The sequence below is a fragment of the Dasypus novemcinctus genome, chromosome 31, assembly GCF_030445035.2.
Source record: "Dasypus novemcinctus isolate mDasNov1 chromosome 31, mDasNov1.1.hap2, whole genome shotgun sequence".
NCBI classification, from domain to species: domain Eukaryota; kingdom Metazoa; phylum Chordata; class Mammalia; order Cingulata; family Dasypodidae; genus Dasypus; species Dasypus novemcinctus.
Genome location: NC_080703.1, coordinates 21,254,883 through 21,271,535, shown reverse-complemented (window position 1 = coordinate 21,271,535; position 16,653 = coordinate 21,254,883). Strand labels below are relative to the sequence as shown.

Sequence of the window (16,653 nt, the reverse complement as noted above, 5' to 3'; positions counted from 1 at the left end):
ACTGTTCAGGGGTTCGCAGGGCTTTGGGCTCTCTGCTCTGAGCACATTGCTTCTCCATTCTTTTCCTTCAAGGTTTTGTTTGCTTGTTCATTTTCGTTTGCGTGCCAGTGCAGGGTACTTGCAGAATGAATGACATAGGGCAGTTTTCTTTGTCAGCATCTTCAGTGAATGTTCTTGAGGCACCAAATGAAGAATACAAGGCTCTGCAGACATGTCTAATGTTAAGGATTACAGAGGACTGCAATCCAGCTGGGAAGCAGGACCTAAGTAGTAAAATGTGTTTCAAGACCATGAGGTGGCAAGTGCAGAGAGCAAGGGAGGAGCAGTCACAAACTGCTCATTGCCAGAGGCTCCACCACTGCTATGAGTTTTACACAGGGGATCTTAGCCCATCCTAACAGAAATTCCTTGAGAAAAGAATTGTCTCCATTTGAGAGATGAAGGAAAAGAAGTCAGAGAGAAGAGATGGCCTCCCACGGAGGGGTGATTTACCCCACTACTCACTCTGTGAGGAGAAAAGTAGTGAGTGGATCAAACACTAGGAATTTAAGGCAGAAATATTGGAGAACCAAGGCCTAGGAGTTATTTTCAAAATGTGGTCCCCACGCCAGCAGTATCAGCATCACTGGGGACCTTGTCAGAAATGCAGATTCTCAGGTTCCAACCCAAACTTACTGAATCAGATATTTGAGCTTGAGGCCCAGCAATTTGTGTCTTAAAAGGTCCATTGGGGGAAGCGGATTTGGCTCAACTGATGGACATCCACCTACCACATGGGAGGTCCAGGGTTCAAACCCAGGGCCTCCTGACCCATGTGATGAGCTGGCCCATGCACAGTGCTGATGTGCACAAGAAGTGCCGTGCAACACAGGGGTGTCCCCCGCGTAGGGAAACCCCATGTGCAAGGAGTGCACCCTGCAAGGAGAGCCGCCCCACACATAAAAAGCACAGGCTGCCTAGGAGTGGCACCACACACACAGAGAGCTGATGCAGCAAGATGATGCAACAACAACAAAAATAGAGACATAGATTCCCAGTGCTGTTGACAAGAATGCAAGCAGACACAGAAGAACACACAGCAAATGGACACAGAGAGCAAACAACAAGGAGGAAGAGGAAGAAGGGGAGAGGAATAAATGAAAAATAAATCTTTAAAAAAAAATGGTCCATTCATTAATCCGAGTCAGGCTTAACATTGAGAATTACTGATCTAGAGAAAAGGGCATTCCAGCTGGCTGGGGGAGTAGGCAATCAGAGATGGAGGCAAGATGATGAGGCTGGGTTAAGTGGCAACCAGAGAGAATCTAAAGCCTGGAATTCCAACATGCAAAAGCTCACTGAGTATGGATGGGTCTGATATAACACTTTTTTAGTGGTTCTCAGAATAGTTTGGCATCTGGCCAAGGGCAGAATGTGAGGCACCTGCTGGGCTCTCTGAGACCCAGTGTGTTTGTATCATCTCATTGTACTGACCACATCGGTGGTGCCACCAGCTCTATCTACCTACCAAAGGTTTTAAGACTTAACTATGCCATGTGTGGAAACTTCTCGGTGACTTGACAGAGAACCTCAGCGAGCAGGCTTGTGACCGTCTTAAATACTCAAGCTCCATTTGGGAGCTTAGAAAGCACCTTTAGCCATAATGAAAGGCAGAATATTAATTACTCTTGAATGCCTTGAGTTGAAGGGAAAAGTTAGCAAGAGAATAATTTGAATTTGTTTCCCTTTCTACCTGGGGCAGGTAGACCTGGAGGAGACAGCCTGCTCTAGAGATTGAAAGATGCTGACTCTTTGGTATGGACCATTTGTCCTTCAGTTTCATTTTCCTTTCCTTAATTTTTGAGAAGTCTGATTTCTGTGTTGACTAGCCGCCAGTTCCAGCCAGCTGAAAAGATGAGCACATTTGTTTTTGTGTGGACAGGCCTGAAGACTTCTGATTGTTGTCTCAATCCAGATAAAAGCACTTTTAAATAACAGTCCTCCACGTGGTGAGATTAAAATATTTCATATTGCTGTTACCCGAGGATAATCATGGGCTGATTATTAGATGAGCAGAAAGTATCTTTCCTGTTGTTGGGGCCATGACAGCATCTGCTCCCCAGATGATTTATTGGGGACTGAGATTTGTTGACTGAGAATTAACAAACTGAGCTGCAAGGCAACAGAGGTGTTTATTTGGGGTCTTAGAATTGTAATTTGGGTATCAGGGATTCAAGTAGCAATCCAAATTGCTTGTTTACTGCACGAAACTAGTTTACTGAGTTCATTATCTTGTGGTTTGTGTCTGGTATCTGGATATCCTTAGGGTTTTGAGGAACACTGTCGCTTGAGGCTTTGCATACTTTGTCAATTTGGGGATGTATAGCTGAGATTTGCATAAGAGTGACCTCCAGCATGACCTCCCAACTCCATTTTAAATCTCTTACCCATAGTACCTCTACTTTGCTTTATATCTTTTCACACGGTCCTCTGCTTGAATACTAATGAAGAAAGATAAACAGGGAATCAGAAGTCATCCTTCCCACACTCTAATATAATGAGAACTTTAAAATTGTGTAGCCCCAAACTCTCCTTACAATGCATTAGTCAGAGATAGCATATATAAATGTATTCTAAGCTAAATTTTTTTTGTTTGTTTGTTTTACTTTGTTTCAATTTTAGAACTAAGTCTGAAATTTATGTTGTCAATCCTTTTGGGTTGTCAAGAAATGTGAACAAGTCAAACTTTAATTTTGTTGGCATCCTAAATTTCAAAACTGACTGATTATATCTACCTGAATCTTACAGGAAATTCAAAAGAATCTTGATCCGGAAAACTTTAGCCCATGGCACTTTGACATATATGTTCAAAGAATATGTGTCCATGATGTAAAGGAAACTATCTTACTTTGTTTCCATCTCTTCTTAGGCTTTCATTTGGTTGTCCACTCTAGCAGATAATTTAGAACATGCTGTCATATCAGTGGATCCTGATTTTGGAGAGTTTGTGGAATCATAGGCTTCTCATCCATCTCTAATCAAGATTTCCTTGAGTTACTGCAGTTCCATGTGGATGCTCATAAAATACGTGAAAGCCTCTATCCTTCAGATTCTTATCAGAAACTATCATCAGAAATGATCTTGGGAAGCTTCTGTTGCCTTCTCAAAGTTATATTAGAGCATTTGGTTGTGGTTCATAATAAGCTCTCTGAGTTGTCTTGTGTCTTCATCCAAAATGGCAGAAAAGAAAGGCCTGAGACACGGTAATGCTGAATTAAATGAGATGTTTAAAAGTGAGGAGGTGACACTGAGAGCCATATGATGGTTCAAACAGAAAATGCAGTGTCTCTGGCACCCAGGTTCTAACCTGCTTGGATGGGTGTATCTCTTGGTGCTTAATGTGCTATGAACCATGACAGGTTCATAGATTTTCTCACTCTCTGCCTAATTTTCAGTCTTCTCCTCTTTAGTTCCTTTTCCAAAATATAAAAATCCTCATATTTCTCGCATATTAAAACAACAATCTCAAAACCACAAAATCCCATCAATCTGAAGTCACCCCTCTAATTCTCTGTGCAGCTCTTTATTTCATAATCAAGCCTCTCAAAGGAAACTCTTTCCTTCCTTTCCTTTCTATCTGGCTTCTTTCCCATTACAGGTGATGCTTATGTCAAGGTCAAATGTATTTTCTGAACCTGGAATTTCTGTAGCTCTCATCAATGTCACATTTCTCTTTCTTGAAATGCTCCCTTCCTCTTTCTTTCTTTCCTTTTTTTTAAACTTTATGCCTTTGTTCATAGTCTTAATGTCCACCTTTACTTTGATCCTACTTCTAGAAAACTCCAAAGACAAATTTATGATTTTCCCTTTTTTTTCCTTGACACCACTTGTTTCTCTTTCTTCTCCTAATTTTCCAATCAATTCTCATTCTCCTTTTCAGGTATCATCCCCTTGAACAAACACTTGAATATTATTGTATTATATTTCATTGCCCAAGAGTTCCATCTTGATCCTCTTTCAATCTCTGCCTACTCCTAAATATATGAGCTGCAAGAGCAACTGTGTTCTTTTGACTCCCAAATTTTTATCTCTCTGACAGACTGTTCACCAGAGTTCGAGACACTTTTTGCTCGTGTTTTTACTGATCATCTCCATTTACTTGTTTCTCTGGTGTGACAGTTTGAAGCTGGGTGGACCCCAGAAGATCACATCTTATTAGTCAGCCAAAGGGGTGCTGATGCAAAATACCTTTTATAAAGGGTATTTACATGGGATAGAAGCTTATAGTTACGAGGCCATAAAGTGTAAGTTACTTCCCTCACCAAAGTCTGTTGCCATGTGTTGGAGCAAGATGACTGTTGATATCTGCAAGGGTTCAGGCTTCCTGGGTTCCTCTCTCCCTGGGGTTTGTTTCTCTCTAGGCTCAGCTGCTCTGCTCTCTCCACGAGGCCAGCTGTAGACTATCAGGCAAATGGCTCATCTCTCTTCCCAGGGCCTCTGCCATGTCTTTATTTCCTCAGGTATCTGCTTCTCTAGGTATTTACTTCATGGGGCTCCAGCATTAAAACTCCAACTTTCTTCTCTACAGTGCAGTTTCTCTATAAGTCCTCCCCCCTCCACCACCAAGGGGGTGAGAACTCAACATCCTACTGATGTGGCCCAATCAAAGCTTTAATCATTATTTCATCAAAAGTGAAACGTCTGAATCCAATGTTATCTAATATGCCCTGAGGAAAAGACCAATTCGCAAACATAATTTAATATCTATTTTTGGAATTCATAAACAATGTCAAACTGTTACAGTGTCCTTAGAGCTAATCCATTCCTGTTTGTCTAAACTTATTGTAGATTGGACTTTTTGATTAGACCACTTCAGTAGGGCATGATGGGGGTGGGATGGGGATAGTAGTTATTTTCTTTACTATAGTCCTTTATAAATGGAGGAATAAAAGTCTCAGACAGAAAAAAAACTTCAGAGGCAGAGAAATGTCCACAGATGAGCTTGGGGAGAAAGTAAGCCTGGAGAACAGAGACTGCCAGAGCCGCCATTATGCTCTGCCATGTGCCTGATCACCCACTGCTAAGTTTAGAGAGAAAACATCTTCAGATGATGCCGCCGCATGCCTGATCGCAGCTTCACCTTGGTGAGACAGCATCTCTTGATGATGCCTTGATTTGGACACTTCCATGGCCTCAGAACTGTAAACTTTTAACCTAATAAATCCCCATGGTAAAAGCCAACCCATTTCTGATATATTGCTCCCAGCAACTTTTAGCTAACTAAAATATCACTGTCTGCCCCCTCGCCCAAATCAGAACCTGGGGTTCATTCTTGGGTTCCTCTTTTCTGTCATCCCCTCCTTCCAGCTCATAGATGCCGGTTTGAAACATTTAAGTATCTCTCTAATGGATCTCTCCTCTCAATCCCTATTATCCTGCCTTACTTCACATCCTCATGAATTATCCCTGCTTTGGATTTTTGCTGATGCTCCCCAGTAGGCACCCTACCTCCCGTCATGCAGCCCCATAAACAGTGATTCCTGAAGAACCCTTCAAAATGGCTACCCCATCACTTTATTGTGTTGCTTATAGATCTTACATGGCACCCTAAAATCTTTCAGGATTAAGTTCCAATTTCATAGTGTAGTTTTCAAAGTCTTAAGATTTGAGACCGGCTCCTCTCTAGCCTCCTCTAGGGCTTCTACCCATATCTAACCTGCTGCAATATCCTGCTACCTACAATCCTTGAACATTTTTTTTCATATCTCTGGGCTTTTGCACACCTAAACCTCGTGCTTAGACCTTCTCTATCCCATTTCTTCTCACTTCACCCCATCCCATTAGCAAATACCTGCTCCTTTTGTAATACTAGGTTCAAAATGAGCTCCGGGAAGACTGCTACATGCTTACCCTTTTCCCCACCCACACCAGAAGTAAATGTTCCCTCCTCAGTGATCCTAGAGCCTGAGCCACATTCCTATCCTATTACCATTCCAGTGTGCTAGAAGTCTCTGTTTATGACTTGTCTCCACCACTTGATGTGTGGTCTCTAAAGGATTCTCATAGTCACTCCTTTACCAAGGTAGCAAAGAACAGAGTCTCTGGTTTGTGGAAGGGAGGATCAAAGGAAAAATTAAGTGAACTAAAATTTAATTGCCTGACATTGACTGTTTGGTAAGTGGTATATTGGAGCCACCTCATGCTGGCTCACCAGAGACAACTGTTTAAAAAATCAGAAAATTTTGCCACCCAGCATGAAACTATTTGTAGTTCGAAATGGGCTGTAGTTACACCATGAGAGCCAGCAAGTACTATACAAATCAGGGCTTTTATTTTTCAGAGAACTGATTCTCCAGCATACCACTGATATTCATCACTACGGTACAGTAAGTTACTACATGCTCATGCCCACCAAAAGTGATATTCTATATCGACCACTAGAGTGATGATTGTGTGAGAATGTTACCAGTCTGGAATTGAACTGAGGAAGACAGTTACTTTGACCACTTGCAAATCATAATGTATGAAGCTTTCTTATTCAAAAAGGGCACTCTCAACTCAATCAATTGTGCTTGCCTGTGAATAGTTCCTCCAGGTACAGAGATAGCTGGATTTCTGCAGAGTGACTCTGTGACCATAGCACTTTTTTTCAAGCACGGTGACTAGAGATTTACATTCTGTAGCCAAGAGACAGTGAGAGTAGTTTGATCACAGCGGTGCTGGCCCCATGACTTCATGATTAACTCCTTCAAGCCAATTGAGCAACCGCAATTTAATGTAAAAATATGCACTGGGAAGAGGGTTATTATGGGAACAGTTTTTACAGCCATCTCCATCACTAGTTTATCTCAAGCTCAATTCAGGAAAAAAGCTCCTGATGTGGTTTCAGGAACAGTTTGGTGCCACCCAGAGTGGTTTTAAGTATGTAAATTATTAATATTACTGGTAGAGGCACAAGAACGCCACGTTTTCCTGTAAGCCGCACAACCTCATTAAGAAAGTAAAGCACGTGTGAGTTTTTCACAGAGGCTCTCTCCCTCCGGGTTGTTGAAGCTCTGGCTGTCAGCACAGTGCTATGGGCCAGGGAAGTTCAGAGAATTCCTTCAATAATATGACAGCCTCTTCCATTTAAATGGAATCCAGTGCTGGCTTCCCTCTGAGGCATTCATTGAAATTCTGTGTGTGATCCATTCCCCTAGTCATTTAACAGTGTCTCTCGTGTTGGCCCTGATTTACAAGCGAGCGAGAGAGACAGAGAGAGCAAGAGCGAGAGACAGAAAAACAGCTTTGTAGTTGCGATAACATGGATCGGGATGGTGTAATTGCAGCGAAAAGGCCCCGAGCTTGCAGTAATAAGGTGGTTCATCTGATGGGTATGGCCATTAGGAAATGACCCATGCGTGGAGGTTCTCAGGGGACGGTAAAGAGGCTTTTAAGAATTACACTCTGCGTGCTACGAAAGCTAATGAGCAAAGGAGCTAGTAGGAAGAAAAAGTACTGCTTCAGAAAGCATGGTCCCACGTAGGGCCTGTCACAGGACCGGGTGGCCTTCGGGGCAGCGAGGAGCCCTGCCTTCCCACCACTCCCCTGCAAGCTCTCCACGGGCGGTTCTGTACCAACATTCCTGCAAAGTTAAAACAATAAATGGGGAGAAAAAGCAAGAAGAGGCGGGCAAAGCATGCCAGTAAATGAGATGAAGGCAGACATTGGCCTCAAAGAATCAAAGAAACCGTCATGGACTTCGACAACAACAACAAGAAAAGAAGCAATTTCTTGTACCTCCTTTGTTGAATTTTCAAAACCAGTTTACAGCTGTTGCACTTCACAGATAAGAGCAGATCAGTACCTGATTATTTTTCCCAGGTTAGGCTTTCTTATCCTTTATCTTAACATTTTAAACATGTTTGAGAGAGGAAAAAAAAAAAAAGCCTTCCCTGTGGTCTCTACTGCTGTATTATTATTATTTTTTTAAGATTTCTTATTTATTTATTTACCCCCCACCCCCGCCCCATGGCTTACTTGCTGTCTGCTCTCTGTGTCCATTCACTGCACGTTCTTCTGTGTCTGCTTGCCTCCCTTTGTTGCATTATCTTGCTGCTCCAGCTCTCCGCAGGTGCACGCCACCTTGCCTTCACAAGGAGGCCCTGGGAAGCGAACCCAGGGCCTCCCATAGGGTAGACGGGAGCCCAATCAACTGAGCCACAGCTCCTTCCTGCTGTATTATTTTAAAGGGACTACTTAGGGCTTTAGGCAACATAAATTAGGAGTCTGGCATAGAGGCGATTTTTCTTTAAAAGACCCCCACCTTGATTTTCAAAGTTGACCCTCCTTGGCCTATATTGTCACACCGGGGATTTAGAGCCTGGAAATTGGTTTGGAATAGAAGCGTGTCTGTAAAGGTCAGTGAACTCAGATGCCTCCCTGGGTGGCCAAGGAGCCCTGGTTCTGGGAGGCCTCAAGGCAACGGGAGCTGTTAAGGCAGTGGAGTTGCAAGCAGGGGACAGCCACTCCTCTGAGGCCTAAGGGGAGGGGTCCTCTCTCAGGGACCCATGGAAGTAAAATATGATAAGATCCTGCTACGTGTCTGTTTTCTCCAGCCATGGCTAGGTGGAACCCCAAGATGCTTAAGTGGTAAAGAGGACCTCCTATCATGGAGACAATGCCTAGGAGTAATGAAATAAAACTTGGGAACAAATCCCACTACCCCCAGAATTAGAAAGCATAACGATAGCAGTCTAAAAACTCTAAAAGTGCAACTATCTCTAAGAGGCCTGAAGGATCTTGATTTCTTTAGACCCTCATCTGGTGCCTTTCGCTGTTCTTCAGAATCCTGTGTATCTTCTCCCTCTTACCTATTTTTAGCTTTCAGATACTCTGAACACTATTGTTATCTCCAAAAGCCAAGCAACTTTCCTAGGGGTGTCCAGTTGCCAGAAAGAGTCAAATGATTGACCTTCTATTTCCTGTATAAATAAGCTGGTTTGACCTTATATGTTAAGATTTTAAGATCATTTTAAGAAAACCATTCAGAGTAAATATACAGTCCCTTCAGATATTGTGAGGCGAGCCATTATTTGTCATGGAAAATTCTAGTATTGGTCAACTGGAAACGAATGAAACAAACAAAGTGACTAGAGTCTGTTTGAATAGCACCTACCCCTGCCACACCCCTGACTGGTGTTCCATTATCTGAGTAGAAAGCCTTTAAAACTGCTACTGAGAGGTGTGAGTTGGTTTTAAGAAAGTGGTCACACTTTACCTTTGATATTCTTCTTTCTTTCTTTGGTATGAACAAGATTTTGTTCAATGAACTATGGAGCATTTTTCTTGTCCTCTTTCCTTGTTTTAAGATTGAGGAAACAATTAATACAATACATGGTCATTGAGTACCTGCCACATGGAGGGACTAAGTCGGGGGGATGGGAGAAGGAAGAATGTATAATAAATCATACTACAATATAGTGGTAAAAGCAAGGGTGCCCAAGTCAGAAAACACAACTTAAATTCTAGCTTTCCCTCATACTGCAGGACCTTGACAAGTTATTACATTTCTGTAAGTCACCGTTTTCCCTTCTGTGAAATGAGTCTAATAGTTGATTATCTGCTGGGATTGTCACAACAATTAGGTAAAAGCACATAGTCCACTGTTTGGCTTAGAGTGAGCAATCAACACATACAGCTAGTTTGTAATGGAAAATCTTCAAGAAGGTGGAAGTGTAAAGGAGTTGATAGGAAGCAAAGTAACAGAACCAGGCAGATGTAGGGAAATGGCAAAAGACATACACTACAAAAAGCCAGCAAAGCACCAGGGAGCCAAGAGTGCCTACAACTGAAAGCAGGAGAATTGCATCCAGTATCCATGTGGAATCTAAGCCCCCTCTTGATGTAGATGTGGAGTGGACACAACCATTCTAAGGTCCACAGGATGGAGGAATAGAGTATGGATTAGAGTGGACTTACTGATATTCTATTCATGAACTGTTGTGACTAGTAATCGAAGAAAACGTAGCATTGGTGTGGAGAAAATGGCCATGGTGGCTGCTGGGGGTAGGGAGTGGGAGGAAGAGATGTGATGTGGGGACATTTTCAGGGGTTGGAGTTGTCCTGGGTGGTGCTGCAGGGATAGTTACCAGACATTGTATGTCCTCCCATGGCCCACTGGGTGGACTGTGGGAGAGTGTGGATTATGATGTGGACCATTGACCATGAGATGCAGCGGTGCTCAGAGACGTATCCACCAAATGCAATGAATGTCTCATGATGATGGATGTTGTTGTTATGGGCAAAGGATTGGGATGAGGGGGGTGAGGGGTATATGGGGACCTCATTTTTTTTAATGTAACATTTAAAAAATAAATAAAGGCAAAAAAAAAAAAAAAAGCCAGCAAAGGCTGAGGCCAGTCTTGATGGACTTGAATGAGCATTTTCCTCCTGTTCTTCAGTGGCCATGCCTCAGCCAAGGATGGCTGAGCAACTGTGATTCCATCTCGAGATCCTGCACCAAGAGCAGAGTTTGAAGCTCATTGACTTCTTAGGAACTTTGGGAGATACTTGTATCTTGGCTTATCCGAGAGAAGTGGTTTTTATATTAAGTGTGTTGTTCACTCTAATGACTTGAAAAATCAGACGCAGCCTGTGACACACTGCTTGAGCGCGTGCAAGGAAGCAGTGCCGTCTGGCTTGTTTCTGGAGAAATTGGCTCTGAAGAAATTTGCTCTCTTGACTATTCTCGTCCCCATCTTCGACCTCCATTCTCAACAGCAAACAACTGAAAATGGGGTTTGCTACTCTGTCATTTCATTCATTTCCAAAATGTTGGATCTGTAACTAACTACCCCAAATAAGAGATACAAATAATGCCAGTCACAAGCATACCAATTTATAATCCCTAATCATTATGCTTTTTCATAATTGTGGTACATCAAGAGGAATATTTTCTTGCTGGCATACTAATGAGTTATCCTTAAAGCACTTCAAGCAATTCACTAACTGCCACATTTTAGCAGAATCCTTACTCATTTTCAGACAATAAGATTCAGACATTTTAAATCTTGTAACTTCTCAGTCTTAGCAGAGTATATTCTTGTATTTGCTAGGAAGTGTTTGTCCATTCCTAGCCTTTTTACCTTCGGAAAATAAATGGCGCATGTGACTAAAAAATCGAATCAATCCTGACGGAAAGAGAAATAATAAAAGTCGCTAACGTCTTTATCGTCTCCTACAAGCCTGCAGGGCAGATACAGTTGCTGTTGCTGTTTTTTTCAGATGCATTATATCTTCCTAATCCTCCATAAATATGAAAAAGTGATCATTTCACAGCTAAGAACTGACAAATTGGAACACATTTCTCATTTGAATAGACAAGATAAGCAGGTTGCCAATAGCACTGCCACAGCTGCCTTCGGGCGTGTTGTGTCCCTGGCAGACACTGCTGGTTCATTCTTAGGTCACTGCTATTTCATTTCTATTGGTTTAATCCCTGGCCCAGAGCTCAGACTCATATTCCAGACAGCCTCCTGTCCTAAAGACCTCCCTTCCCTGACATTATCTGAAGAAATGGGTGCTCCCCAGGTAAACCATTCCAGGTGGGCATTTCATGCCTGGAGAGCAAATTGAGAAAGGAAGGGGATTCATGAATATGAATTGGGCGTTCCTTGACATTTAAGTTTTCATTTGGAAATTGTAGAGTATTTGCTCGGCACATACATCCTTGTTTGCCTTAAAGGTGTTTACTGTGGGACACCCAGTGCCCGTGCAGGTGGCCAGGTTGCTCTGCATACCTGAATATTGACCTTCACAAATCATCAGGTGGAGAAAGCCCAGGGAGCGAGAGGCTGCCCTGGGGATGGAGCTGTGCTCGCAGAGAAGAGAAACCCCGCGCTCAGGCCCTCTGCCCCTTTATTAGGAAGCCACCACCCAACCTCCGGGCTTTTTTCCTCTCCTTGAATATTGTTCGATGCTTCCTGTGTCTCTCTACTAAGACACTCCATTCTTGGAGTGTCCTAACAGCTCTGTTTTCATGGGACTTATTTTCTCTTCACCCCAGTTTTGGTTTAGAGGCTGGTGTAATTCATGAATCATAGGCCAACTCAATTTATTTTGAAGTAAGATGACTCTGTGAAAGGATGAAAGGATAAAATAAAAAAATACATAAATAATCTTCAAACCAAGGCCACCCTACTTCCTTTCCCCTCTCTAGCCCCTTGCTCACCTTCTGTCTTCTTTTTGCTTACACAGTAGCTGTGGACCTTCTGCAAAAGACCCATTCAGGCCTGCTGGGTTTTTACCAGATGATCAAATGTGAGCCCAAAACTCCGAAGGCATTTCCCTCATTTTCAATATATACTTTGAAACTTCAACCAGAAATAAGGCTGTATTATATTTCCAGTTATTTGGACTAGAGAGCAGCTTCACATTGCTTGCCCTTTGCTATAGAACTAAACAGTAAGGAAAACTGTTGATCATGTTTTGTACAATCACACCAAGTTATTTTCTTATGCCTCTAACAATTCATGCTGCAAAGAATTTGGTGTGGCTTGGGATAATGTTATAACGAAATAATAAAATAGCAATAGAATTGTTCAGAGCTAATGGCTATATGCATTAGCGTGGAAGTTCTAAACAAGGAGAAGCAATATAAAAACTTTTTGGTTGTGGCAATCAAAGTTAAAAGCAATTTCTCTCAAGTGGCCCTGCCTCTGAGACCTTCCAGGAGGTAGTGATGAGAAGGACTTGGCCTTAATAGCATTTCTTGTTCCCAAGTCTGAGGTTTTTCTCTATTGTATAAACTGTAAGCATTCAGTTATGCAGCCGTCAGAGGCTCTGTTATTAGGGTCTTAAAATAGACCTGCCAAGCCTATTTAAGGAAGGTTTTGACTGTATATTGTGGCCAGGATGTAGCTGCTGGGTGGTGGCTGTTACCTATATTTATAGTCATAATATAAATAAATCATATAAATGTTTTTTGATCATTTAAAATAACTCAATGAGTTAATACCACGATGAAAAGGAATTAAAGCAGGTATGAAAAAGGTGAAAGGGTGACATTTTAAATTACACATTTGCTACACTCCCCCAGCAGCAGGCAAATGTCAGACCTCCCAACTCTGTCTTCCCCACATTTGCTCTCTCAGGTGTTCCAAAAATGGCTACACCTTCTGCAATCTTGTTTGATGAAATGACCTGATTTCCAAATGATTTTATATGCTAATTAGTTGTTTTTTGCCTTTTCTTTTAGTCAAAAAGATCTGGTTGTTAAACGGATCTAGGATTTGCATTAAGAAAATCTAGGCTTTTAAGCTTCTTCTCTCTCAGAGTTGCATTAAGACATTTTCCTTATTCTCAGATACTCATTGTGATAATAACATGAGCCACAGAAAGATCTTGTTTTGTAGCATTAAGTGAATGTTCCTTTGCTCTACTACCCTGCCATTTTCACCTAAGTCATAACTTTCTTCCCAACACTTTTATAGAGAGAACAGTTCACAGCTTTCCTTGAAGAATGCATTTTTAAACCACTTGCTGTGGTGGGGATTAAAATAATTTGAATAAATGTCTCCTTAAAAAAGAAAGAAAAGGAAGTCAACCAAATGGCCTACCCAAAAAGACTCAGATAGTTAGATAATTTCTTTTAATGTTGCATTCTGTCAGTATCTATTATGTATATGATCATTTATTGAAATATTATACCATAATGTGGTAAAACAGGTCATACCTGTCACTTGTCATTATCTTTTGTCTATGGCAATGTGGATTGAATTACTCAAAAGAGTGCGATTTTTTTTCCATAGGACATGAGAAAATAGAATAAATCCAAATTCAGTAGGCTCTTTGTTGGTCTTTATGCGAACTGAGGTACAGCAAGCTGGTGGGAAGAGTAGGGGACTCGTCAACTTAATACTTGATCATCTGTGGGCTCTCCAAATATCATTGAAACCAAATAAGCCAAATATGAAAGGCATAATTTATAACAGGCAACTGATGTCGCTAGAGGCTTCTGCCTTTGTGGCATGGAGAATTTACTACCATCATAATATGCTCATTGGCCAGTTCTGTATTATAGTGAGACTATCCATGAGTTTTTTAGAACCATCATCATGTCCGCTCTTAAAATTTAAGAATGCATTCTCAGGAAATAACCATTTGGATAACTCCATCTGGATATGAAGACTGAGTTGTCTGAAGATGGCCATGTGAACCCGTGCTCTTATCCCATGAAACGTAAGTTGTGTTCTTTCTGGCACAATCAGTTCAAGCTGTCGTTTTTCTTCCCAGGTTACCCGTCGGTCTTATCTGGTCAACAGGGATTCCAAAGTCTAATGGGAGTGCAGCAGCCATCTCAGAGTCAGAGCGTGATGAGCAGCCAACAGGGAGCTCCGGTGCAAAGCGTGATGGTCTCCTACCCCACAATGTCTTCTTATCAGGTACACGTCAGCAGCTTGGGGAAGTGTGGGTTATACTGTATCACATTCCGCATAAAGAGAGTGGGTATGTGGCTCTGCAGGTGGTTGGCTGGGGGGGGGGGGGGGTGGGAGATTGGCATAGCCACAGCTAATGGTTGACTTTGAATCAAGGTGATAACAGAAAAGTAGAAAATGGGAAAGGGACGCTTCTTTAGCTATTATGGCTTTTGCATACCCTGCTAAGTTAGTTCCCGTGTCAACTTTCTAATCATGGAAGAAAATACTAAAGTCTGAAGTTCTCTCATAAAGACCTTTGGACATTCTATCGAAATTTCCCTTATTGGTAGAAAGCTTTCATGAGAAATTCCCCGCAGGGGTACATTTTTGCCATACCTGAAGAATTGTCACTTTATCATAATTTTCAGTTTTAAGAAAATTTTAAATGGCATCTGAGATTCATTTGACTGGCCTTTATGGGGTCTGGATTTAGTTTTCCAGACTAAACCCAAGTTGAGTGTTCACAAAGTATATAGCAATTTATATCCTGGAATAGCCTGGAGGTGGAAGTAAAGGGTTAGTGAAATGCTTTTGTCATTTAATTTCCTTGCACCAGTTACTTCTGGCCCTAAGGAGACCATTCCAGGCCCTCTAATACACTAGCTTATCTATTCACATTGTATCAACTTCTACCTTCAGTTGTGTACTAGCTGCAGGCTGAGTGCAAATGTTCTGGGGCAGGGCTTTACTAAGGAAGGCACCAGGCCAATTTGCAAAAAACTTGAATGAGAGCCTGGCTTTCTAAACTGAAGGAAACCCAGAGTAAGACTCAGCCTGCAGTCCCTGCAGGACAAGACCCAGGAGGGAGGGGAACTCAGCACCTGGCATTGTGCCCAGGCACTGTGATCCTTTCAAGGGCACCTTGAGGTAGCAGTCATCATGCAAATGGTCTAGGGGATCAGAGAGGCCAAATGACTGTGCCCCATGTGAAAGAGCTGGTAAGCGGCAGAGCTGGGATGGGTGGCCTGTTAGGCATAACGCAAAAGTAGCCTTTCCATGTAGGGTTCTCTCTTGTGTCTTCCTACAGGTGCCAATGACCCAGGGTTCTCAAGGACTGCCCCAGCAGTCATTCCAACAGCCAATCATGCTACCTACCCAGGCAGGTCAAGGGTCACTCCCAGCCACCGGAATGCCTGTCTACTGTAATGTCACACCGCCCACTCCTCAGAGCAACCTTAGGCTGATTGGCCCACCCTGCCCGTCCAGCACCGTCCCTGTGATGTCGGCCAGCTGCAGGACTAACTGTGCAAGCATGAGCAATGCCGGGTGGCAGGTCAAATTCTGAGCGCTCTGGCTGTGGTCCATTTCTTCAGATATTACTCATGGCCTTGACGAGAAGAGGAACAAGGTGGGAAAACTGGCTGAGGATTTAAGTATTCACTCAACACTCAAATGGCTGCTGCTGGTATCCTGTAAAAAAGAAAAGACTAATACACATGTTAGCTGGTTAATGGTGCATATTTCTGTCATGTCTGCTAGGTATGCCTTTATAGCTTAGCTAGTGACATGAATTCATCAAGGTAAGATTTTTTCCTACCACTGAATACCACTGTGTAGATTATAATATCCCTAATTTGGATTAGTTTTGTACTTTGTGTTGAGTTTGTGATGCTAAAAGTATTTAAAAATTATATACTGAAATCACACTGTACCAAAGCTGTAACGGGAAAAGAAAAGAAGAACTGATGAATGGAAGGAATAATTTATATACATTATAGAGTTTTCTTTTTTTAATGGATATATACTGTATTGTAGTGTTGAATCAAAATAAAACTATTTGACCTTATGAAGGAAGGTCATGTTTTTACCACCAGTTTGGTTCACTCTCTCTTCCTGTAGGTGTTTTATTAGATGTATTTCATGCATAATGCATGGAAAAGATGTTCTAGGTATTTGTACATGAACTGGTGTCATATTGGGACATGTTGTAGGCAAACACTTAACTATCTGTAGTTTCTTGTAACAACTTACAGGGGTCCAGGGGATAGGATGACATCCGTTTCATTCACTCATTGAGCTCACATCTTTTCAATGCATGCGTTGTTTCTAGTTTTAGGGCTATTGAATGCACGTAACTCTAATTCACCAACTAAGAAAACCTGAGTGCCATTGGTAATCCCAGTCCCGTACCAAACCCTGTGCTCCCTTCACCCAGGTTCCACCATGTACCCAAAAAACAAACCATTTTTGTTCCAAGGGAAAATAGGGAAAATAA

The 16,653-nt window shown here is 42.1% G+C and overlaps 1 protein-coding gene across 50 annotated transcripts in view; it reads left to right on the top strand.

Annotated features, from left to right (window-relative positions):
- ARPP21 (cAMP regulated phosphoprotein 21) overlaps nucleotides 1-16,245 on the top strand; it is a 156,669-nt gene extending 140,424 nt beyond the window's left edge. For all 50 annotated transcript variants that reach the window (XM_058290709.1, XM_058290701.1, XM_058290717.1 and 47 more), the window contains 2 exons: nucleotides 14,254-14,402; nucleotides 15,466-16,245. In XM_058290709.1, coding sequence (XP_058146692.1) covers nucleotides 14,254-14,402; nucleotides 15,466-15,723 — 407 coding nt within the window. In that variant the 3' untranslated portion in view covers nucleotides 15,724-16,245. The remainder of the gene's footprint in view (nucleotides 1-14,253; nucleotides 14,403-15,465) is intronic.
- Nucleotides 16,246-16,653: the final 408 nt, after the last annotated feature.